Source organism: Ambystoma mexicanum, chromosome 13 (assembly GCF_040938575.1).
Source record: "Ambystoma mexicanum isolate Mex_15411 chromosome 13, UKY_AmexF1_1, whole genome shotgun sequence".
NCBI lineage: Eukaryota > Metazoa > Chordata > Amphibia > Caudata > Ambystomatidae > Ambystoma > Ambystoma mexicanum.
In genome coordinates, this window is record NC_090938.1 from 806,803,330 (window position 1) to 806,829,705 (window position 26,376).

At 47.0% G+C, this 26,376-nt stretch overlaps 1 protein-coding gene across 8 annotated transcripts in view; it reads left to right on the forward strand.

The window, feature by feature from the left end:
- Window positions 1–26,376, forward strand: part of COL11A2 (collagen type XI alpha 2 chain) — a 279,999-nt gene that overhangs the window by 121,294 nt on the left and 132,329 nt on the right. For 2 of the 8 annotated variants that reach the window (XM_069635252.1, XM_069635254.1), the window contains exons 3-6: window positions 5,266–5,476; window positions 8,659–8,821; window positions 10,654–10,785; window positions 17,974–18,231. In XM_069635252.1, the coding sequence (XP_069491353.1) occupies window positions 5,266–5,476; window positions 8,659–8,821; window positions 10,654–10,785; window positions 17,974–18,231 (764 nt within the window). Of the gene's footprint in view, window positions 1–5,265; window positions 5,477–8,658; window positions 8,822–10,653; window positions 10,786–16,313; window positions 16,440–17,973; window positions 18,232–19,963; window positions 20,120–26,376 lie in introns of all 8 variants that reach the window. The other 6 variants (XM_069635255.1, XM_069635256.1, XM_069635257.1 and 3 more) reach the window with 5 other exon arrangements.

Sequence of the window (26,376 nt, forward strand, 5' to 3'; positions counted from 1 at the left end):
ACACCCACACACAAACAGGTACAAGACAGTCAAGAGCACTACAAGAAAAAAACCTCTCCTCCCCCAAACACGAAGAGAGAACAGGTTCAGCCTAGTCAAGAGCAGTGAAACCTTATTTCACAGTTATACGAGTGCAGCAGGGGCAGCAGTAGTAGTGCATGCTTCCCTCGTGCACAGAACAGATGCTGCAGAGAGAACAGGTTCAGCCTAGGCAAGAGCAGTGGAACCTTATTTCCCAGTTATACGAGTGCAGCAGGGGCAGCAGTAGTAGTGCATGCTTCTCTCATGCACAGAACAGATGCTGCAGAGAGAACAGGTTCAGCCTAGGCAAGAGCAGTGAAACCTTATTTCACAGTTATACGAGTGCAGCGGGGCAGCAGCAGTAGTGCATGCTTCCCTCATGCACAGAACAGATGCCGCAGAGAGAACAGGTTCAGCCTAGGCAAGAGCAGTGGAACCTTATTTCACAGTTATACGAGTGCAGCAGGGGCAGCAGTAGTAGTGCATGCTTCCCTCATGCACAGAACAGATGCCGCAGAGAGAACAGGTTCAGCGTAGGCAAGAGCAGTGGAACCTTATTTCCCAGTTATACGAGTGCAGCAGGGGCAGCAGTAGTAGTGCATGCTTCTCTCATGCACAGAACAGATGTCGCAGAGAGAACAGGTTCAGCATAGGCAAGAGCAGTGGAACCTTATTTCACAGTTATACGAGTGCAGCAGGGGCAGCAGTAGTAGTGCATGCTTCTCTCATGCACAGAACAGATGCCGCAGAGAGAACAGGCTCAGCCTCGGCAAGAGCAGTGGAACCTTATTTCACAGTTATACGAGTGCAGCAGGGGCAGCAGTAATAGTGCATGCTTCCCTCATGCACAGAACAGATGCTGCAGAGAGAACAGGATCAGCATAGGCTCTTATTTCCCAGTTATACGAGTGCAGCAGGGGCAGCAGTAGTAGTGCATGCTTCCCTCATGCACAGAACAGATGCTGCAGAGAGAACAGGATCAGCATAGGCAAGAGCAGTGGAACCTTATTTCCCAGTTATACGAGTGCAGCAGGGGCAGCAGTAGTAGTGCATGCTTCTCTCATGCACAGAACAGATGTCGCAGAGAGAACAGGTTCAGCGTAGGCAAGAGCAGTGGAACCTTATTTCCCAGTTATACGAGTGCAGCAGGGGCAGCAGTAGTAGTGCATGCTTCTCTCATGCACAGAACAGATGTCGCAGAGAGAACAGGTTCAGCATAGGCAAGAGCAGTGGAACCTTATTTCCCAGTTATACGAGTGCAGCAGGGGCAGCAGTAGTAGTGCATGCTTCCCTCATGCACAGAACAGATGCTGCAGAGAGAACAGGTTCAGCGTAGGCAAGAGCAGTGGAACCTTATTTCCCAGTTATACGAGTGCAGCAGGGGCAGCAGTAGTAGTGCATGCTTCTCTCATGCACAGAACAGATGTCGCAGAGAGAACAGGTTCAGCATAGGCAAGAGCAGTGGAACCTTATTTCACAGTTATACGAGTGCAGCGGGGCAGCAGCAGTAGTGCATGCTTCCCTCGTGCACAGAACAGATGCCGCAGAGAGAACAGGTTCAGCCTAGGCAAGAGCAGTGAAACCTTATTTCACAGTTATACGAGTGCAGCAGGGGCAGCAGTAATAGTGCATGCTTCCCTCATGCACAGAACAGATGCTGCAGAGAGAACAGGATCAGCATAGGCTCTTATTTCCCAGTTATACGAGTGCAGCAGGGGCAGCAGTAGTAGTGAATGCTTCCCTCATGCACAGAACAGATGCTGCAGAGAGAACAGGTTCAGCATAGGCTCTTATTTCCCAGTTATACGAGTGCAGCAGGGGCAGCAGTAGTAGTGCATGCCTCCCTCGTGCACAGAACAGATGCCGCAGAGAGAACAGGTTCAGCCTAGGCAAGAGCAGTGAAACCTTATTTCACAGTTATACGAGTGCAGCAGGGGCAGCAGTAGTAGTGCATGCTTCTCTCATGCACAGAAAAGATGCTGCAGAGAGAACAGGTTCAGCATAGGCTCTTATTTCCCAGTTATACGAATGCAGCAGGGGCAGCAGTAGTAGTGCATGCTTCCCTCATGCACAGAACAGATGCCGCAGAGAGAACAGGCTCAGCCTAGGCAAGAGCAGTGGAACTTTATTTCCCAGTTATACGAGTGCAGCATGGGCAGCAGTAGTAGTAGTGCATGCTTCCCTCATGCACAAAACAGATGCCACAGAGAGAACAGGTTCAGCCTAGGCAAGAGCAGTGGAACCTTATTTCCCAGTTATACGAGTGCGGCAGGGGCAGCAGTAGTAGTGCATGTTTCCCTTGGGCACAGAACAAATGCTGCAGAGAGAACAGGTTCAGCCTAGGCAAGAGCAGTGGAACCTTATTTCACAGTTATACGAGTGCAGCAGGGGCAGCAGTACTAGTGCATGCTTCTCTCGTACACAGAACAGATGCTGCAGAGAGAACAGGTTCAGCATAGGCTCTTATTTCCCAGTTATACGAGTGCAGCAGGGGCAGCAGTAGTAGTGCATGCTTCTCTCATGCACAGAACAGATGCTGCAGAGAGAACAGGTTCAGCCTAGGCAAGAGCAGTGGAACCTTATTTCCCAGTTATACGAGTGCAGCAGGGGCAGCAGTAGTAGTGCATGCTTCTCTCGTACACAGAACAGATGCTGCAGAGAGAACAGGTTCAGCCTAGGCAAGAGCAGTGGAACCTTATTTCACAGTTATGTGAGTGCAGCAGGGGCAGCAGTAGTAGTGCATGCTTCTCTCGTACACAGAACAGATGCTGCAGAGAGAACAGGTTCAGCCTAGGCAAGAGCAGTGGAACCTTATTTCACAGTTATGCGAGTGCAGCAGGGGCAGCAGTAGTAGTGCATGCTTCTCTCGTACACAGAACAGATGCTGCAGAGAGAACAGGTTCAGCATAGGCAAGAGCAGTGGAACCTTATTTCCCAGTTATACGAGTGCAGCAGGGGCAGCAGTAGTAGTGCATGCTTCCCCCGTGCACAGAATAGATGCCGCAGAGAGAACAGGTTCAGCCTAGGCAAGAGCAGTGGAACCTTATTTCCCAGTTATACGAGGGCAGCAGGGGCAGCAGTAGTAGTGCATGCTTCCCTCGTGCACAGAACAGATGCCGCAGAGAGAACAGGTTCAGCCTAGGCAAGAGCAGTGGAACCTTATTTCCCAGTTATACGAGTGCGGCAGGGGCAGCAGTAGTAGTGCATGCTTCTCTCGTGCACAGAACAGATGCTGCAGAGAGAACAGGTTCAACATAGGCTCTTATTTCCCAGTTATACGAGTGCGGCAGGGGCAGCAGTAGTAGTGCATGCTTCCCTCGTGCACAGAACAGATGCTGCAGAGAGAACAGGTTCAACCTAGGCAAGAGCAGTGGAACCTTATTTCCCAGTTATACGAGTGTGGGAGCGGCAGCAGTAGTAGTGCATGCTTCCCTCGGGCACAGAACAAATGCCGCAGAGAGAACAGGTTCAGCCTAGGCAAGAGCAGTGGAACCTTATTTCACAGTTATACGAGTGCAGCAGGGGCAGCAGTAGTAGTGCATGCTTCTCTCATGCACAGAACAGATGCTGCAGAGAGAACAGGTTCAGCATAGGCAAGAGCAGTGGAACCTTATTTCCCAGTTATACGAGTGCAGCAGGGGCAGCAGTAGTAGTGCATGCTTCTCTCATGCACAGAACAGATGCCGCAGAGAGAACAGGTTCAGCCTAGGCAAGAGCAGTGGAACCTTATTTCCCAGTTATACGAGTGCGGCAGGGGCAGCAGTAGTAGTGCATGCTTCCCTCGTGCACAGAACAGATGCCGCAGAGAGAACAGGTTCAGCCTAGGCAAGAGCAGTGGAACCTTATTTCCCAGTTATACGAGTGCGGCAGGGGCAGCAGTAGTAGGGCATGCTTCTCTCATGCACAGAACAGATGCTGCAGAGAGAACAGGTTAAGCATAGGCAAGAGCAGTGGAACCTTATTTCCCAGTTATACGAGTGCAGCAGGGGCAGCAGTAGTAGTGCATGCTTCTCTCATGCACAGAACAGATGCCGCAGAGAGAACAGGCTCAGCCTCGGCAAGAGCAGTGGAACCTTATTTCACAGTTATACGAGTGCAGCAGGGGCAGCAGTAGTAGTGCATGCTTCCCTCATGCACAGAACAGATGCTGCAGAGAGAACAGGTTCAGCATAGGCAAGAGCAGTGGAACCTTGTTTCCCAGTTATACGAGTGCGGCAGGGGCAGCAGTAGTAGTGCATGCTTCTCTCATGCACAGAACAGATGCCGCAGAGAGAACAGGTTCAGCATAGGCAAGAGCAGTGGAACCTTATTTCACAGTTATACGAGTGCAGCAGGGGCAGCAGTAGTAGTGCATGCTTCTCTCATGCACAGAACAGATGCCGCAGAGAGAACAGGTTCAGCCTAGGCAAGAGCAGTGGAACCTTATTTCCCAGTTATACGAGTGCGGCAGGGGTAGCAGCAGTAGTGCATGCTTCTCTCATGCACAGAACAGATGCCGCAGAGAGAACAGGTTCAGCATAGGCAAGAGCAGTGGAACCTTATTTCCCAGTTATACGAGTGCGGCAGGGGCAGCAGTAGTAGTGCATGCTTCCCTCAAGCACAGAACAGATGCTGCACAGGCAGCAATAGTTGATTGTGTCTTCAAGTGCTACTTAACAATCCAGGGTGGCCTACAGGCCAGCAGGGTGATAGATTGAGGGCGGAGCCCCACGCTCAGGGTTCTGTGACTCTATGACTAGAGTGCTTGCAATCATGACACATGTCCATGCGGGCCGCAATTGAGAGGGTTCAGGCACAGAGGTGGATGGTCGAGAGGGCAGCCCATGCCAAGAAGAGAGGGAATTTGGTCAAGGGGGAAGACTTGTCTTCTGGAAGTCTTCAAATGTGAGGGAAGACCTATGCTCATAGAGTATTGGGTTGAATTAGAGGGCCGTCCTCAAGTGAATTTTGGTCAAGCGCTGGAAGGTGAGTGTATATTCAAGAGAGATACCTCATGCTCTTTGAGTGTGCAGTCAAGAGTGGATCTTCATGCTCTGAATGGGCAGTCAAGATTGCAGGTTTAAATTGAGTGTGTGGTCAAGAGTAGAACTCTGTGATGACTGTGTGGTCAAGAGTGGAGCTCGAAGTTCACTAAATGTGCAGACAAGATTTGAGCTCCATACTTAGTGGACTTTTGAGATTGATATGCGATTCCCTTGCTTAGGCCAAAGGCCGATGCTCAAAAGTTGTTGACTCACTCTGCAGGTAAGTTCCCAGAAGACTTCTCCATCATGGCTCTGGTGAAGGCCAAGGCCGGGGTTCAGGCATTCCTCCTCTCCCTCTACGACGAGAATGGTGTCCAGCAGCTGGGTGTGGAACTGGGGCGTTCGCCCGTCTTCCTGTATGAAGACCACACTAAGAAACCTGCACCTGAAGACTACCCAATATTCAGCGGCATCAACCTGGCCGATGGCAAGTGAGTATCTAACCACGTGCTTGCGCTCTGTGTTCAGCTACCTGTTCTGCTTCTATCTGAGCAGCTGCTCTTTGTCCTCTGCGCCCGGCTGCCTTTCCTGCTGGTCTTAGGCATCTCCTATATGAACTCATATCATATCATATATCATAACTCTGTGTTCAACCAGCTGTCCTGCTCGTCCATGGGCCTCTACTGGTTGCCCTATGTGTTTGGTTACTGGAACGGCTTGCCTCTGTACCACTGCTGCTCGCCTTCAATGTCTGCTTACCTCTCCTGCTTGCCTTAGTCATCACCTGTCCCTGCTTTGCGTCCATCTACCTATCTTGCTTTTCTTTGGGATTCACCTACATACGTTCTGCGTCTGGCTACATGTCTTGCTTGTCTCTAGACCCCCCGTCTGTGTACAGCTTTCTATGTCTCCCTCCACCCAACATGTATGCACTGCTTCTTCTCACAATGACTTCTTGCAAGGTGCTAGGGCAGAGGAGAGGGCTGCCTAAGTCACCTGTAGTGTCCTTTTTCTTTATTCCTCTGTGTTCTCTCAATTCCCTCTCTTTATTAATCATTTAACCTCGTTGAGTTCCACGCCAGTCCACCTCACTCTCTATAGCTTTGGTTCCACAATCACTTCTTGTAGCATGTAAGGGGCAAGACACCCCTGCAGTGACTGCTTTCGTAATAGCCCAATGTCAGATATTTCCAAACTGTAACTCCCAGTGTTGTGCAGACAGCTCCCAATGACCACAATCATGATTCCGTGGCTCCCTTTTCACAGGGTGTTTGAGCTCAAGGCAAACGTCATTCTAACGAGGTGCTATGTTGATGTGATACACAGGGCAGCTCCAATTCCAAGTTGTATTGAGCATTTGGCCTTTCTCTGCCATTGCAAACAAGAAATAAAATCAGAGCAAATACATTCTGAATAAAAAGGTTAATAAGGAAGGAAGGAGCAGGGAAGGTATAGGAAACTGTGAGGCGCAGGCCGAGGGGGAGCAATGTAGCCGGAGATAATGGTCATTTTGGAATTCCGGCACAGTTTCTCCTGCAGTCAGTACATTCATTGCAATGTTGTGGTGATGTAGGTCTACGTTTTTTAAGTAATCTATTAGAACGCCTTACAGGTTATGAATGCAGGGATGGAAGGATTTTCGGTATACCAGCAGAGGGCTCACGGTCCAACGGCCTCTTGAAATTTCTGGGTGTGTCCACTGGGGTGTTCCTGTGGTCCATTCTCAGGCTTTGCAAGTCACTCCATCTTGAGTTACTTCCAGGTTTGGGCTGGTTGTTGTCTCCCTGGTAACATGGTATGCATGTGTTCCCTCTGCCAGTTCCCCATGCAGGTGCACCAAAGGCTCCTTGATAAATGAGTTGCCAATATTGCAGGCTATGCTCTCCTCATTACTTCTTTCAACTCTGTTCCTGGTCTATAATATTGAATCCTATCACTGTATCCCCTTGTTGTGCAGAGCTCTGCTACGTTTCACAGATAGGTTTGCACTACACGAAACCAAGCATATACATACATGCCTATCTTGTCCTGTATTTTCCACCTTATCTATTGGGAATTGGGGCCATATGGAAAGATGGTGCAGGACAGTTGCTCTTTGAGGGTTCGTGCAACTCAGAATCCCTTTCGGTTCACAGGCGTTTTCTCGTTACCCTCCACTGTGGACTGAATCAAGCCATGTTTTTTGCGAGTTGTTGGATGGTGTCTTTAAGAAGTAACATCATTTTCTCCAGCTTGCTTGTAGATTCAAATGAAGTCACGTGGCTGAATATATTTTTTAATCTTGGTGTCCCATATTGTGGGCATCTCAAGGTTAGGCACATGAGACAGTCGCTTTTGCACAGGTCACTGTCGCAGATGTAGCACCTTGTTCTTCCCCATCTTGTTGCCAGGTCTGCTGTGATAGTCATCTTTGTCCTTGCCAATTGCAAAATCTCTCCTATCTCCTGGGTTTAGGTAGTCAACAAGAAGAGACTTTGCTATGGAGCTTTTGTAGATGAGGGTTGGCCACTTAATTCAGCTCCGCCATTCTTCCTACCCATTCTTCACAGACGAGTCTGTCATGAAGGATGCATGCGATGTTTGGGTTTGAGAAACTCGCTTTGCATCACAAGAATACCTTTGAGGGGGATCTTCAGTTTTCCCTTCTCATCTTGCAGAAAGGGCTCCCCGCAGAGGGGCCTGAGTGATTTATTTGTTCTTTCCTGTACATAGGGTAACTCAATATGCTATAATTGTGAACATAAAAACAGGTGCCACTTCGAGTACATTTTGAAAGGGTACTGTTAGAAGCTAATAATAGGGTAAGCATCAAGTTTAGAATGCAATGGCTTTAAAAGTGTGAAGTGTGTGGGAGGGCTACAGGCGCAAGTACAGAGGCAAACTCGAAGATGAGTACTGCATCTCTGGAGTTCCACAGTAAAGGACATGCAGCCGGATGTGCTCTCTGTGTGTCCCCAGGCCTTCTCAGCTGGCTAAGCGCCTAACTGCAGTCAGGAGTTGCAGCTAGCGAGCCTTCCTGTGGAGAATGGTCCCAGCAGGGTGCCATCTCCCAAGTGATTCGAGCCCCTTCTGTTAATGTCTGCCACTTAACCATGTGCAGGATTGCTCAAATACCCTGTCACATCCTCATTCTGCACAATGTATATACGCGTGAGGGGTGCCTTGAAGTTCTAAAAGATCAAATCAGAAAGGGGGATCCTTTCAAAATAACACCCGACAGCTCACAACATTGGTTTCTCTGAGTTGAGATCTTGCAAATTTATTAATTTCCCTTGATATTCCTAGAGAGCAGCCTGCCATTCCTAATTGGTAGGAAGCCTATCTCCATCCCTCCCTGACAGTGAGATGCTGGGCACCCAAGCCAGGCTCTCGTACTGCCCTCACTCACATCTACAATACAAATCATATTCCTCTTGCTTTTCACCACTTACTATTCTTCTTGGTCCTACACTTCCTCGATGATTTTGTCAAGTTCATCTCCGTAGCCACCTTATGCCCCTCATGTTCCCTCCCTCCACTTCATTTCTTCTTTATCTTTTCTTTGTCACTCATCCATCCTCCTCCTTCCTATCCTTCTCCTCCATCTCCTACTCTTTCTTCGCACCTTCTTGTCAGACTTCTTTCCCTCCTTTCCATTGTACCTACTTGACACTGTGCGGGTTTCTCCCCTTAGGTGGCACCGCGTGGCCATTAGTGTGCAGAAGAAGACAGTCACCCTCATCCTGGATTGCAAGAAGAAGGTCTCAAAACCTTTGAAACGCAGCAACAAACCCATTGTGGACATCAAAGGCATTGTCGTCTTCGGGAAGCGCATTCTGGACGAGGAGTTCTTCGAGGTGAGTGGCAACAACTAGAACCTGGTGCTGCTCTACGCTATCTATAAAGATTGCCTACCCCACTGCCCTGCCGTAGTTCTTACAAGAAGGTAATCCAAGGAGTATCCCACCAGGTGAAGAGCAGCGAGAGGCTCTATCAGACTTTTGGTAACAGACAGGATGTTCAATTTTGGGGAATTTTTGGATTCCTTGTAGTTCTAAGACTATTTTGATTGCATGGTTTCCCAGCAGCCAGACGAGGAATTTTCTTTTTGAGATGGGGAAAATAGAGAGGAGCGGGCAGTGTTCTGGGTATGTTTTTTGTATAGACTATGTTACGAATATGCTTTGTGAGTATTGGGTTGCGTTATGTGAATGGCCAGTGGGCATCAGGTTATTTTACATGCATGCTAATTAGTAGACGCTATATGCATACTGCATCTCTTGCATACTGAACTATGTTTACGGGTGTACCCATTCGGTATTGAGCTAAATTACATGCATGCATCGTGCTTATTTTGCTATGGGCTCCCTGGTGTTTTTAAGGTCCAGCTCTGTGCGTGGACTATTTGCGTAGTTATCGGAAACATGGGTGGTGTGTGGATGAGGCACATATGGCTGCCATGACCGAGCATTAAAATAGTCTTATTTCTGAAAGTCCCCTGAGTTTGGAAATATTTTCTGTATAGTGCTTTACATAACATAGTACATATTTAGAAAGAAACTCACATTGCCAAGGTTGACAAGCGTGGAGGGGTGATGATGGGCAACTCCCCAGACTGAGCTGATCCTTCCACCAGGTTATTGGTGACCGCTGAGTGGGAACAGCCCTGGGTCCTGGGCACGGGCATCCCGGGGCTTCTCCTATACAATAAAATATCAGAATTAGTAACGTAGCCACGTCAACAATAAAAACCAACAGTCCTACACAACGGTGTGAGGGTGAGAACCTGAGAGGGGCAGGTCTGGTCGTGTGGCAGCTGCCTTTCCACCAGGCCGCTAACGTATTTTTAATTTTGGTATTTATTGGGGGTTCCTCCGTCAGAAATCCCGCAGCGTAACGTCGGCAGAGTCCCGGCGGGCCCCCTCAGCAGGGTCCACGTGGCAACGGGCAGGACACTAATGGCGCCCTTCCGCTGTTAAGGGCATGACCCGGAAGTCATCAGACTCCGGAGCATGCGCAGAACACGCCCCGCCCTCCATGCCGCGCATGCGTAACACTGCCCCTGGTGGTGCGCGAGCTTATCTGTAAACACGCGGCGAGCGTGACCTGCGCGCGGATCGTCCAGGGTCTGTCATCCAATCAGAGGCCTCACAGCGGCACTCCCGGAAGCCATCACACACACAAGGGCCTGAAGCACAGAGGCACCTCGTGCCTGGTCTCGCCTGCCGTCTCCTAGTCCCGCAGCCTGGTTCCCCGCTAGACAGGGCTCGGCTGCAGCCTGCCAGAGCCATGGATAGATGATGCATAGGGCGGGGTCAGCATCGTGAGGGCTGTCGACCTCTCTGCAGTGTGCATTCACCATGGGCGCGTGTGCTAGCATCAAGAACACACGTGTGATAGACTGCCGTGTGTGCTGGTGTCAAGCTGCCAAGTGTGCAGTGGGATATTTTCCATGGTGTTGTGTGATGTCAGCACAGAGCAGTGGGATGTCATTATGTGTACAGAATTATGTTTACCTGGTTCAGTCTTGGCATTTTTTGCATCTGTAGCAGTGTAATGTCACCAGAGTGGCAGTGTGGTGATACCTCAGGACCCGAGTGATGTCGCATGGATGGCTGTGTGATGCCACCTCAATGGCAGTGTTCTCAGGGTTCTTTGTTCACTGTCTCTCTTTTCTCTCTCTGCACAGGGAGACATACAGCAGCTGCTCTTCGCCTCCAATGCACAAGCGGCCTATGATTACTGCGACCACTACAGCCCCGATTGTGACGTCCCGCTCCCCAACACCCCGCAGGCCCAGGAGCCCAACCGCAGAGAGGACGTGAGTAGAGCCCCCTGTGGTACCCTAATGCCTAGAACTCTGCTCTGTCCAACAGTGATCTTGGGCCGTTTGACATGGACAGCCCACAAGTTATCCAAGGATCTCGGACTAAAAATCTGTCCACCAAGGAGGAATATAGAACCTTGTAGATGCAGTGTAACAAAGGCACTTTAAATTTACAATCTCACAGGAACATGTTACATAGAACATTGCACATCTAGAACTGCATTGGGCAGCATATGTAGTGCATTGCAAATCTATAACATCTCACTTAAGTATAATAATGTGCATCGACAAAGGAAAGCACCATGCTGGAATCTTACTGTCAGTATAACCAGAGCACTGCACATCTAAGACATTATGGGGCGATGTAAATAGAGCATACAACACTCACTTGGGGATTGTAACTGGAAACCCTGCGAATCAAGATCTTCCCTGTGATCATGTAGTGATCATGTAAGATAAGTAAAAGAGAGAAATTGTGCCTGAGTACTTTACAAGCGAACCACTTGATAGTTGGTGAGTGGTAACCACTTGATCATTTCTTCAAAAGAGCTTAAAAAGTAATGGCTTGAGAATTCAGATCCTTTCAATCTAAATGAGTTAAGGTCAACACGTCTCAGTCATAGAAACTGACAATGTCTACCAGTCACATGAACAGCAGAACCCAGAATAGCACCCTTTGTGAGGAGGGCCCTCACTGGTCATACACAGTTCTTGAACACTGAGTATAGCCCATGTAAGCAATGACTGCTTAGCTGATAGGTAGGGCTAAAACAGTGGATCTGGCCATCCCGAGCATTAATAGAGAAACCTTATATAGGGAGACCTAGAAACTGGACTGTGACCTTTCTAAGCAGTGCAGCTGCTGCCCATAGACAGACCTTAAACTCGAACAGTAATAATTAATAGAAGTAACAAGCACACATCTCAGACACTGCCCTAGATCCCTAACTGTCTCGGTTGCTCCCAGTAACAGCGATATCTCACATAGGCCGGCTTACAACTGCTAGTAAAAGACACCCAACTGCTAGTAAAAGACACCTCAACTAGAGACCTAGACACCTGACTGCCATAATTGTGTATAGAAATAAAGACACCTCATATAAACAGGCTTAGGACTCATGCCCTCACCCTTGTAAGAAGTAACAGAAATATTACACTTAAGTAGACCATGGACTCATACCGAGGCCACTGCACGCTGTAACATTCACATGCAGCAGAGACATACCTGAAAGACCAACCTTAGCCATTGCTAGCAGCGGCATAGTCACGTAATATAGAAATACCTGATTGCTGTCATTACAAATAGTAGATCTGCCCCGCAAGGAGAGGCCTAGTAATCTACCTGGGGCAATGTATGCAGTGGTAATGGTACCACCTGTAGACAGACAAGGAACATTAACAACACTCATTGATCTACCTGGGGCAATGAATGCAGTGGTAATGGTACCACCTGTAGACAGACCAGTAACATTAACAACACTCATTGATCTACCTGGGGCAATGTATGCAGTGGTAATGGTGCCACCTGTAGACAGACCAGGAACATTGACAACACTCATTGATCTACCTGGGGCAATGTATGCAGTGGTAATGGTACCACCTGTAGACAGTCCTGGAACATTGACAACACTCATTGATCTACCTGGGGCAATGTATGCAGTGGTAATGGTACCACCTGTAGACAGACCAGGAACATTGACAACACTCATTGATCTACCTGGGGCAATGTATGCAGTGGTAATGGTACCACCTGTAGACAGACCAGGAACATTGACAACACTCATTGATCTACCTTGGGCAATGTATGCAGTGGTAATGGTACCACCTGTAGACAGACCAGGAACATTGACAACACTCATTGGTCTACCTGGGGCAATGTATTCAGTGGTAATGGTACCACCTGTAGACAGACCTGGAACATTGACAACACTCATTGATCTACCTGGGGCAATGTATTCAGTGGTAATGGTACCACCTGTAGACAGACCAGGAACAATGACTAAACGCATTGATCTACCTGGGGCAATGTATTCAGTGGTAATGGTACCACCTGTAGACAGACCAGGAACATTGACAACACTCATTGATCTAACTTGGGCAATGTATGCAGTGGTAATGGTACCACCTGTAGACAGACCAGGAACATTGACAACACTCATTGATCTACCTGGGGCAATGTATTCAGTGGTAATGGTACCACCTGTAGGCAGACCTGGAACATTGACAACACTCATTGATCTACCTGGGGCAATGTATTCAGTGGTAATGGTACCACCTGTAGACAGACCAGGAACAATGACTACACACATTGATCTACCTGGGGCAATGTATTCAGTGGTAATGGTACCACCTGTAGACAGACCTGGAACATTGACAACACTCATTGATCTACCTGTGACAATGTATGCAGTGGTAATGGTACCACCTGTAGACAGACTTGGAACATTGACAACACTCATTGATCTACCTGCGACAATGTATGCAGTGGTAATGGTACCACCTGTAGACAGACCTGGAACATTGACAACACTCATTGATCTACCTGGGGGAATGTATTCAGTGGTAATGGTACCGTCTGTAGGCAGTCCTGGAACATTGACTACACTCATTGATCTACCTGGGGCAATGTATTCAGTGGTAATGGTACTGCCTGTAGACAGTCCTGGAACATTGACAACACTCATTGATCTACCTGGGGCACCACCTGTAGACAGACTCAGAACATTGACAACACTCATTGTAAGCTGTAGTAGAGACAGCTCACAGTAACACAGAATTCTGACTGTATTAATTGCAGTATGTAATAGAGACACCTGCCCTAGATAAGCCCGGAATGCTGATAGCGATAGAGATACCGCACATAAATGCATAGCTGTAATAGAGACATCTCGCATAGACAGATCTTGAACCATGACTAGGTATTGTGAACACTAATAGAAACATGTTAGCAGGATCTAGAACCCTTATTGTGAACACGTATTGAAAAAGATTGTGGAGATCTGGGACCCTGACTGCAACCATTGCTACCAGTATTATTGACATCTGACCTAAATTAATGTTAATTTCTGATCAACTTTTGACAAATGTCAGCTTTAAGTTAATGATTTGGACAGGCATGACATTTCTGTCAAATTTTGTCCAAATACCTATTTCCTTCCAAACTTTGGAACATCCATAATAGAGCCTTGCATTGAGACACCTAGAATTAAGTAACAGAAACACTGCACTTATCGATACCTAGAACAAATACTACAGTTCATAAAACAACTTTTCAAAAGTAGACCTGTACCACCGAGTTAAGTCACTGTGAGTAGAATAGAGGCTTATAAGATAGACCAAGCCAAGAACCCGGACGTAAGCAATGAAAGACATATCTTATAGAGAAGACTAGAACCCGACCAGAGGTAATTGATAGCACTAGTAGTGACATGTTAAATAGACATACCCTCAACCTTTCCGATCCCTAATACGTAGAGATGGAGACTTATAGTTATGCCAAGAAACATGATCATGATTATTGCAGGCAGTATTAGGGCCAACTTACGTAGACAAACATCGAACACTGGCTAAAGACAATGCTATCAACAGCAGAGACCCCCTCTCATACACATAAACCTCAGACTGTGCACATTGCAAGCATTAATATGGCCACCTTTCAAAAACGGACCCAGAGCCCCGAATTAGCTAATGTAAACAGAGACCAGACTGAGCTAAAGTCCTGATTCTGACTATTGCATGTAGTGGAGGCAATCCACACAGACCGATCTTGAACGCTTCCTGTGCTCATTGCTAAGAGTAATAGAGGTAACTTGCATAGAGCTAGATTCCTGATTGTGGTGATTTAGTAAAGTAATAGAGATACCTAACATCTAGAACCCTGACTCTGGTATTTTACTAGCAGTAAACTAAGACTCTTAACTAGACAGACCTAGAACCCAGCCTGTAGTGAAATCATGTAGTAAAACACACCTCACTTATGCAGACCTAGAATAAAGAGAGTGGTCATTTGTAGCAGTGATATATACCACACATAAAACGACCTAGAACCACAACTGCACCTTTTGCATGTAGTACTATAGGTACCTTACAATAGATAGATCTAGAACCCAGATGGTGAACACTTTGACTGTAAGTAACAAGACAAAACAAATGGAATACAAAATGAGACCTGTGATTGTGGCCTTGCTCGTACATACTATCCCGGAGGAGAGCCTATTTTCCTCAACTGATGCGAAATCCCCCGCCAATAGCACTTTCTCCATTTCAGCTTCAGGGTCTAGGGCTGGTATCCAAAAAGTACCCCATCAGAAGGAATGCTTCAGGAATACCTCTCTGTAATAGCGTTGATCCCAGAACTAACCCATACTGTGCAGGTTCCGGGCCACTTCTTCCCCATACTGCTGAAGTCCGTCCTGCTCCTTTCTCCACCCCCTTAAGCTTTTTACGTAGATTGTATTAAGAGATTTGGTAAGATCTCCTAGGATCTTACTTGGAGGTACAAAACGCCACTGGGGTCTGACTGTTTGCCCATCCTGCAGCAGGAGAGTGAGGGAGGGCAAGTTGTCAGGGAGAGACAGACAGACAGACAGTGGAAAATAGGGATATACTGCCTCTGAAATGCTAGTCCGTCTGTTGGGGTTGGAAATGCTTCTGGGGGGATTATATGGCACATTGAGGAGGAAGCAAACCCTTTCAGGCTCCTTGAAGTAGAGAGAGGGGAGAGTCTCTTTGGTGTGTAGCATTGGAGATCGAGACAGTGCTGTGGGTGTGAGGGAAAGCAATGTGGACCTTAAGGCTCGAGCTGATAGAATTGGAGGGAGGGAGGACCCCCGTGCCATGTTGGACGTAGAACACTTCCCCTGGGGTTCCTAAAGTTGAGGGAATTGTTGAGCAGTCCAACGTGTCCTGCTGGACCTAGAACTGATCCGAGGGGTTCCTGTGTCTGAGAGGAGGCCAGAGCAGTGTCATGGTGGAGGTATAGCAGAACCTCTTGGGGCAGAGCAGTGCTACATGTTTTTCTAGGAAAAAGTCAGATTACACACACACACAGAGGGATGAAGCAGTGTTATGCATCATCTTTGCAATAGCTACAGGGGCTCTTGGGGTTCTGTGGGAGAGAGTGTTGAGATGGTTTCGTGATTCACTTTGGGAGCTGGAGTACACCCACACGCCTGGAGTTCCTGAGGCAGTAATAGGGTGGAGATAGTCCCATGCAGGTTCTAGGTCAGGCCATCTTGGGGTCCACAGGTCCTTAAATGCATCACAGCATGTCCCGCTGGGCGGGGGCAGCACCATATGCCATGTTGATCGTAGGGTAGAACCATCTGGTGTTCATGGGACATAAAAGCAGGTGAAGAGAGCAACCCATGTTTCCTTGAGGCTGGAGCAGACCCCTCTGGCGTTCTTGCCCTACTAACACCTCATTGCACAATCTCTTAATGTCGTAGAGTAACTGTCTCTGCCTCTGTATTTCTTTCCTCAAACCCCCACCTCTGCTCCGTCCTCCATGCTTCTGCCGCCAGGCTCAATACACGGAAGAGGAACCTGAGTATTATGAGTATCCCTACTATTATGACCACACAGAGGAAGGCACAGTAGCCCCGCCGATGACAGGGGTCGACTCAACGGAAAGGGCTGTGACCGAGCAGGTAAACCCCCAGTGAGGGGGACAGTGTGGCTCTAGGCCGCTGAACATCTGTCTGTCCTTCCCTTCAAGGTCTTGTGTCCTCAATGTGCCGTGCATCTCATTCCATTTCATGCTGTCAATGTTGACTGTGTTACTTCTTTTCACCTTCGAACAGGATCCAGAGATGGGACTTCTGAAACCTGGGGTCTGGAAAACTGGGGTCTACATTATTGTCTGATGGCGGGGAAGTGGTCTCTTTACTGGTCCCCAAACTCCTGGAAAACCTGCCACACCCTTTGTGAGGCTTCAGATTTGCCCCACAGTAGATATACCCTTTTCTGGGACATTCCCATGAACATGTCTACAGGGCAACTGCTATAACTCATGGCACACCCGGGGAAAGACGCATTGCAGTACATGCATGTGCTTTCCTTACATTCTGAAATAATGATTCCCTAAATTCGATCCTTTCCTTGTGTTTGATCTGTAGTAAGTTTTCCTTGGACCTCTCGAGATAGAAGTCTCCTTCAGACTTTTCCGAGGTATATTTCCCACTGATTGGTGCATCCATGCTCTCCATAACTGCCTTGAGTAGAGGTGTTTACTTTTCGGGTTTGCTGCCTCAGTGACACATCTAAGGATTTCATATAAAGATCCCTAGTACGCCAGGCATGTCATGCTAGGGAACAAGGAAACCCCATTGATGGGGATGTCAAAACCTGTAGTATTTCCTTTGAATACTATGAACGATGTTCTCTGTTTCAGTCTGACCATCTTCAAATCCCATAGTAACGGTCTGGGTGGCCAGACATCACACTACTCAAAACACCTGTATTTCCCTTGAAAGTGTCCCCGTTTCTGAGCGTGAAGCCATACATTTCCTGAATAGAGCTCCTATATGATGTAGACTATCCCCATGAAAAATCCATCCATGGAGGAATTGCTACCCAAGATTTGCCCCCATCAATCCACTGGAATTCTTCCTCCAAGAGCCTCGATCCAAAATGCCTTCTTCCCTAACAAGGCTCCTAGAATTCCCTGCCAGAGAGCTTTCCTTCCTCATGAATCTGGAGGCTCTAGCACCCCCACTGGTGCTAGAACCTCCATGGTGGGCCTCATGGCACTAGACATTTATTTCCAGAGTCCAATGTACTAAAGTGTTCCAAATTCCAACAACCCTTTCCTTTTATGTGGTTCTGCTTTCTGGTGATCACTAACCTCCCGCTGGTGACTCCTGTGGTTGCTCATCCTCGTTTCAAAAAGGCTTGTAGTTTGGGCTCAAAAGGTAGTAGTGATGGAGTTGGGGGATGGAAAGATGTAAGCGCTTGTTGCCCTCCCTGGGGTTGATTTGGGTTGCTTAGAGTAGAAGCATTAATGTAGACTGCAGTCCTACCTCCTGACGTTGTTCCATCTCTCCTCTGTTTTATCCATCCATCATCCTTTGTATTTATGCTCCCTTTTCTTGTTTTTCTCATCTTTGATTTGTCGTCTGGTCTGTTATTGTGCTGCCGCGTCACTTTCCATCCTCATCCCACCATGCTCCATCCACCATCCAGAAATCCAAGGCAAATGGCGTCAAGGCCCGCATGGAACCTGCCAAGCCGAAGCCCAAGCTTCCGCCTGCTGCCACCAAGAGCAACGGCAAGAGCAACGGCAAGAGCAAAAACGGCAAGGCAGCCAGCCCCAAGGCTGCGGCCACAGCCAGGACGCCGGCCAAGCGCAACAGCCCCGTCAAAAACTCCCTGGGCAAAGCGCAGCCAAGCAAAGCCCTGGCTGGTGGCAAGCAGAGGAAGCAAACAAATGGTTACCAGCAGGTAGAGCAAAAAGCACCGTATGCAGATGTGTCCAACAGGGGCTCCAAAGCTCCCGGTGCACGATCTGCCATACGCACACACATGGTAGCGATAGAGTGTCCTGGCACCATGCCAGAAGCAACTCTCCTCCTGGTTATGTGTGTCTATCTCTTTCTCTAATTCTACCCTCCCTTCTGCCCAGTATGTACGCTGCCCCCATTTTCCATTCAACCCAGTGCGTCTCTTTCTGGCACATTCACACTTGCCCTACAAAATAAGTGGATCTAGAATGAAATAAAACCTTGGCAACGTCACCTTTCCTGGCATTATGAGCCCTTAGAGATCTTTTGGGGCCCAGTTAAAGAGCCTTATTTTCTGCACCAGTGCCCCAAGTTGAGCTTCGAAACAGTGATTGACTGCATTGCCATGTTGTCTAGTAGTTAGGGTTTCATGTGTGTAAACTTAGACAGTGGATTAGTGGCCAAGCTAAGAAGTGGTGTCTTCTGGTGAAGTAAAGAGGGAATATAATGGTGATGTCGATTTGGGGTGTAGTGATAAGATAAGATGTCGACAAGTGGCTGAGAAAAGATAACATCTAGTTGTGAAGCTGAGATATGTTCCTATGGAAGCACTGATATTTGAACTAGTAGTTCTCTTGTTTGACATGCAGTTTAGTGATCGGATGATCTGCTGCTTAGTGGCTTGCTTTAAATGTGGCCTATTGGCATAGTTACAATGGTATCTGTTGTTTAACTTGAAATATCATTTGGTATTTATGTTTTAGTGGGCACATTAAAAAGTGTCCTTTGAATTATGCTGGCTGCTGTTGAGCCAGGGGACCTGCAATATGTTCCTTTCTTTAGTCTTGTAAATAGTACTTTGTCTTCCTGTGCCCTTGTTCCCATATCTGCCAACATTGGGAAATTCAGTACATGAAATGAGACGAAGTCATCTGAAAGTAAAACATCAGAAGGGTTAGCTATTCTGTATTAGTAGTTCAGTTGTTTGATGATGATCGTGATAGGCGTACAATATCTTGGTTGTCCAAGTAGGATTTGTTAAGACAACTACAATCAAGCAATACATTTAGAAACGGTAAGCCACTGTCTGCAGTTTGCGCTGCTTGGTCTCCTTGTGTCCAGAGGACACCCATTGTTGTGGGTTCCCCTGTTTAGGCCATTCTGGGACTTAAGGTAGTAGCCCAAAACCTCTGCATCTTGGAGGTTATTTTGCTCACCAGTCAATATACCTGTGTTTCAAACTCTTGTACGCGTACCAAGAATTTGAATGTTTTAATGTGAAGTGCTGACACTTTGGCAGAAAATAGGGTTTGAAAATTGGGCATAACCACAAAAAAAATGTCCATGCCTCAAGGTGGCCTAGCCCAAAGTCTGGTTTCAGTTCTTGCCCTCTACTTATTTTACCGTTCTAGCGATGAATGTGTCCTCTTCCCCCACGGAAGGGAAAGACAGTCTGACCCAGGTCCTTCCATGACCGATCCGTTATCACCCTTCCTAGGGCGCATAACGCTGATCTGACATGGCGGCCAAGTCTGGCCTTTCCTGCAGCCTTCCTACCCTGTGCGCAGCGGGGAGTGAAGTTGGGATAACTCACTAATGCTTGTTTTTTTATTTCCACTCTGTTTTTTTCTTCTTCCTTTTGCTTTCTTTTGCCATGGTGATTGTTGAAATGTGTTGCTTCTGCTTGGGCTTCCTCCTCGCGCCTTCCACAATGCTGCATTTCCTTGGTCAAGGACATAGCCTTGGTCCCGACGGAAGAGCCGTCGCTGGTAGTGGAGGACCTCGACTACACACTTGCACCTGAGGAGGAAACGAATGGTGGTGGGCAGGAAGATCCCACACAGGAAGTCCCACCTTCCCACCCTTCTACGCCTCAGGTGGTCACTGAGGTAACTCGGCTGAGAATGGGAAGATTAGTCGACCACCTGAAAGGGTATTATGGAACGGGAGGGACAAGAATAGGAAAGGGTGGAATGTGCATTAAGGTCTGGTTGGGTGTTGGGGGACTATGGCTGGTGGTGGCTGTTGATAAGCATGGGGTGATCAATATGTTTACAATATGTTTACCAGATGCAATATGTTTTGATCAGCCTGATGGGTATCCCAACATATTTCTTGCAGCTAGTCATTTTTGGAGTGATAGAGTTTTAATTGGCCAGTTGATGTGGCATCAGTCGGACCTCTGTAGGAAGATGCCCGTGAACCGGTTTTGCAGCAGGAATCTCTTATGGATTCACATGCTCCAATACTCTTGGCATTTAGTGGTTGGCTTGGAATTGTGCGTACTCTCTTAAACGTATGCGTGAAATGATGGACATCATCTATTAGTATGCCTGTGAGGACACTCCTCCAGATGTCAAATACAAGCCCACAAAGCCCCGCCTTTTCTTCAATTGTTTACTCCCTCATTATGTATGGTCCGAAGGAGCAATGCTAAAGAAATTCAAAGAACACAATCGAAAGTGGTGCAGAAGAGACTCCTTTCAATATGAGCTTGCACAAAAATAATTTGCTTTTTGGCCAATTTCAAGGTTTGCATCCTACAGAAAATGGTCTGTTTAAGTTTGCACTGAAAGAAATTTGCCTGGATTCAAAAGGTCTGGAACCAATAATTGCTGTAAAAGAACAATCTTGCGTAGACATTTTGCTGATGATCCTGCCTAAAATTCTGGATGCACTCAAGGGAAATCATTCTACCAAATGCACCATGTCTTTAATCCATGGTATCTGTGTGAAGGCCTTTGAGCAGGCATGGTAAGCTGACTACACAACAGACTGGCAGTGTTAGAATCACTGTTAGGGTGTTCTAGGGAGCGTGTAGCTTTGAGAACGCGTAAGACAGTGTGCGTGTTAAAATTAAATCTTGATAAACCCGATACTTGCTAGACCCCACCTCGCACTTCAGGAGCAAGCCTCATAATTACGTCACTACCATTCAGTTCTGATATTTAGTGTACCCTCAACACAATCTGAAACCAAAGGTCCGGTGGGCTCTTTTCTTCTTTTCACTTCGAAACAACAAGTGTTCTGAACTAAAGCTGACCACTAAGGTGGTGTTGACAGCTCCAAAGATCAACATGAAACAACACTGGCAAGTAAAAGAAGGATTGGAACAGAATACTTTGTTGCCTAAAATGTCAACCTGAAAAGTCCAGGGGCCATAGGGTCTTTTAAGATTCTTTAATTTCAAAGCACACATCTTTGGCACTGAACCTTTTGATGACAAAAGCACAATAGGACTCCAACAAGAGCCTACCGCTGTTTTATAAGAAACAACATATGGAGTCCTCTCCAGGTCCCCGACAGACCTTAGGGTTGGGTGCACAAACACTGGGAGACATATTCATGTTCTGAAGACACACATGATTCCATGGTGGTGCTGAAACCGTTTGTGACAAATATTTGATGGAATTGTGATACTTAGAGGAAGCCTATGCAGTGGAGCTGCACCATGGGTGAGCTTATGTCCTATTATGATGGTGTAAGGGGACCGAGGATGCTTAACAGATTCAGCTGGTACCAGTTTCTTTACACACAGAGATGAACTCAGTCATAGTAACTAGACACAGAAAGCTCTCACTAAACCCTGGAGTGACAAGTGGCCCGCCAACATACAATATACGAGAAAGCATGGGGTCTGTAGGGAAGGTTTGCACCATGATGACACTAACCCCACGCATGCATATTAGCTTGGTAAACCCATTGCGTCATGACCAGTAGGATAACTTGGAGGGGCCAATATCCCTTGTAAGAACACCAGAGAAATGTGTACGTAATGGGAAGGTTATTTCCAATGCTTATAATAATGATGCCTTGGACGTGGCAGAAACATTGAGCAGGCAGAAATCCACAGTCTTTCTGGCTGCGCATTTCGGGTTTTAGGCCAGAGGTCCACGCCCAAGTTAGTAAAGTGTAGTTTTATGGCTGCACTTTATATGGCAAATAGTTAATGAAGCAATGGAAAATATCAAAAAAGAAGCAGACACAGCTGAGGTGATGCTGGTCTAGCGGCAGCGGATGCCTTTCTGTAGTGGGCGTTTGCAGTCTAGTGGTGCGACTGCTAGACAAAGCCTACCCTTTCATTGATGCAGCTGTGTAGTGTAAACACAGGCCACCTCACCGGAGAGGAGAATACGTCACTCACGTAAGTGATTGATGAAGAAGTGGCACCTGACAGGTGCAACCCTTACATAATGTCTCCCAACCAAGGGCCCCAAAGCAGGGCAGAGTACAATTCTTCCAGCAGCAAAGACAATTGAATGCTCCATACCGGTGCCAAAGGAAGATGCTTTCATTTCAACAAGTCACAAAACGGATACAACCATCGAAAAGACAAGTCAAGTGACCACAAATCCACATCCGGCAAGAATAGCTGAAGCTTCTACTGGAGACGGTAGCTGAATGGAAAGTACCAACGCACCAAAGAGGGCAGGGGGCATCTTCCACACAATTCCTAGCATGGAAGAAAGAGGGAACGCTGAAGACTTATGCTAGATTTGAGACCATTAATACAAGTGGTTCAGAAGATGTTAATTTAAGATGACCGCTTTACAAGATGTTGTCCCCTTTCTCCAATAAGGCAAAACCAGGACCATCGTAGACCCGAATAGAGATGCAGTGCTTCATGTACTGATGCGGCATCAGCACAATCCCTGCCTGCATGCTACATGGGTCATAGCAATTAGCAGTTCAAACATCTGCTCCAAAATTGTTCACAAAGTGATTGTCTAATGAGATATTTGGCACATGTATTCCCAGAGCAAGAATATTCTGCAAAAGCACAAGAAATGTGGCATTGGAGTGCGCACAGGAGGATAACTCTGATGGAGGTGCATGTGTGGGGCACACAAGAAGACTTACAGAACACACTACTTATCATGTCCAGCAGATTCACACGTAGGAAATGGACCAGCAGAGAGTAAACTGGTTATTTCAGGAAAGAGTGGCAGGGGGACCAGAAACTGGCCTATCCCTGTCACCCACACCATGGGTCTCCAGGAAAATCCTGGGTGCCTATATTGTTACTGGACATTTGACAACACTTTTCCACTCTAAAATCTCCAGTGGTTCACAAGGCAGTGATACCAGTTTTACCTACATGGAACTAGACAGACATGGCTTTCTCATTTCCTGTCGGCGCACTGAACTAAAAATACCTGATTCATGATGACTTAGAATGCCGGTATTTAGATTTAACACAGAAATGCATGCATAGCCGCAAATAGGCCGGGAGAACAGGTTCAACAGCTTGGTATGCAATCAAGTGGAGTATATTTGCTATATTTGCTGAATAAGATTTGGTCACCAGTGTGAAATGAATTAATGCAGTCATACTTACAACATTTGGCAGAGAAGGGTTTATCCTAGCCTTCTTTCATTGTGTTAATGGCAGCATTCACCATACCTAGATGAGAGTTTGAAGAAAACATTTTCATCAAGAAAACACCGGCAGCAAAGTGGGCTCTAATCATAGTGCTCACTCAGGTAACATACCTGCACTTTCAAGCAACCTGTAAAAGAGCCATGAGGCACAAGCTTGGAAAGCTGTTTGTTTGGTGGCAATCCCTAAGTAAGGGAACTCAGCAAACTAAAAACAGCTTTGGTGGCCGAGTAATGTATTGTGTTTTTATAAATGAGGTAATGTTTTCAAACACAACCTCAGTTTATATGAAGGCCATTTCCCTTTTTCGTAGGAATCTGTTTGTAGGCCGTTGAGTATATCTATTATCTTCAAAGATCCAACATCTCTTGCAGAAAGAAGTTTGCACACCTCAGGTGCTAAAGGAGTGTTACGGTAATATTTTGACAAGGTGAAATATTTCATTCATAAAGACCACAGAACTCTTTTTTGAAGTGTGGCCAACATTTGAAGGCGATAGCTACTAAGAATGCAGAAATAGTCCAGTGGATTGAAGACTGCGCAACACTGCACAATCAGTTAACAGAAGCAAGCAGCAGCTACATGGACAATTAAGAAAGAAAGTAGCCGCAGTACTTGGTTTAGGAATCATCCCGCTCGGAGACATGTGTAGAGCAGCCAGCAGAAGCTTTATGCATGCATTTACAAAATATCGCTGTTCAGATACAGATTCTGGACAAGTTGAACTGATGGGACAAGCAATGCCTAAGAATGTCCTCAAATACAGTATGTTCCACCCTCAAACCCACATGCCCCTTAAGGCAGCATTAATGGGCGTTCTAAGCCGAGCATGTGATGCTGCAAAGGAAACACGTTACTTGCATGTAACAGTCATTTATCCGTTTCAGTTTGCTTATAAATGTACCTGCCGTCCTGCCTTCCTCTTGACGTGGAAGTGGTGAAGCATAAAAGGAGGATTCAGAACACTAATTTACAAAGAGGCACAGAGTATGAAGATGGCCTGACGGCGTGAGCATTGAAGGATTCCAGTTAAAGAGGCACAGAGTATGAAGATGGCCCGACGGCGTGAGCATTGAAGGATTCCAGTTAAAGAGGCACAGAGTATGAAGATGGCCCGACGGCGTGAGCATTGAAGGATTCCAGTTAAAGAGGCACAGAGTATGAAGATGGCCCGACGGCGTGAGCATTGAAGGATTCCAGTTAAAGAGGCACAGAGTATGAAGATGGCCCGACGGCGTGAGCATTGAAGGATTCCAGTTAAAGAGGCACAGAGTATGAAGATGGCCCGACGGCGTGAGCATTGAAGGATTCCAGTTAAAGAGGCACAGAGTATGAAGATGGCCCGACGGCGTGAGCATTGAAGGATTCCAGTTAAAGAGGCACAGAGTATGAAGATGGCCCGACGGCGTGAGCATTGAAGGATTCCAGTTAAAGAGGCACAGAGTATGAAGATGGCCCGACGGCGTGAGCATTGAAGGATTCCAGTTAAAGAGGCACAGAGTATGAAGATGGCCCGACGGCGTGAGCATTGAAGGATTCCAGTTAGCTTCTTTGGGGGCTCTCGTTATATATATTTCAGTGGTCAAGGCACAATTATTTTATTAAGAGAGTCCGCACAATTCTGTATTAATCCACACAATCTTAGTTAATGCAAGCATGTGAGTCGATAACATATCAAGCTGCAAAACTTGCAGGTAAGTAACATGTGTCTTTCTGTCGGCTACAGTGATGTCTTATTCATCTGTCACTGTGCCATATTGTTCCCTTTTTGGACCACTAAGGCAACCAGAGAATCGACGGCCTTGCAAACAGGAACTGGTTATGACCAAGGGAGCACACAGGCTGCTTGATCATTTGACTTTCCACATTAAGATACGTGTTAATAGTTTAGCAGAAATTAGTTCATGCGGACTGCCATGGGCTACAGCTGAGTTGGTAGCAATTTCCCACTGCCTCTGATACATACTTTCCTCTTATGTAACATGCTTTCTTCACGATAACCATTAAGTCATTTACATATCCTTTCCAAACATTCTGGCCCTGTGCCCTCCGAGGCAACTAGTTCCCACAACTAAGAGGATCCATATTCTACTGGGGCCCGGATGACATGGATTCCTATCTCCCGCTTGTTTTCTCATGCAACGAGTGTACCACTCCTTTCCCCAAGTGATGCGGCTGTACACTCTACCCAGCTATTACAGTCGTTTTAGCGGAAAGGGATCCTGCATGATGATTGGATAGATTCATGATTGGGGAAACCTTAATACCCTGCTTAGATAAAGACAAAATGAATTGGGAATGAATGATGATGTCGGCATCCCTATAACGCTTTTCTTGGTCAATTACTGTAAAGCAGCATTCTCTTCCCTATTCCCAGTCTACAAAATGGAAGATCCTTTCAATGTATAAATGTGGGACAAGGACGAGTAGAACATTTGGGGTTGCTCACATCCATAAAATTACTTTCTTTGTTACTTGCTACTTACAAACGCACATGCATAATTTCAGCACTGCCTCCTTTAGTATCTCCATGGAACTCTCCACACCACCTGAAATTAAATGAGAACCAGGGAGAGTCAGATAACTGGAACTGCGCCCTCTCACGCTACAATGCAGAGCCTGTGTCCTCCCACGCTATCATGCAGAACCTGCGTCCAACATGCTACCATACAGAACCTGTGTCCTCCCACGCTACCATGCAGAACCCGTGTACTCCCATACTATCATGCAGAACCTGCGTCATCCCAGGCTACCATGCAGAACCTG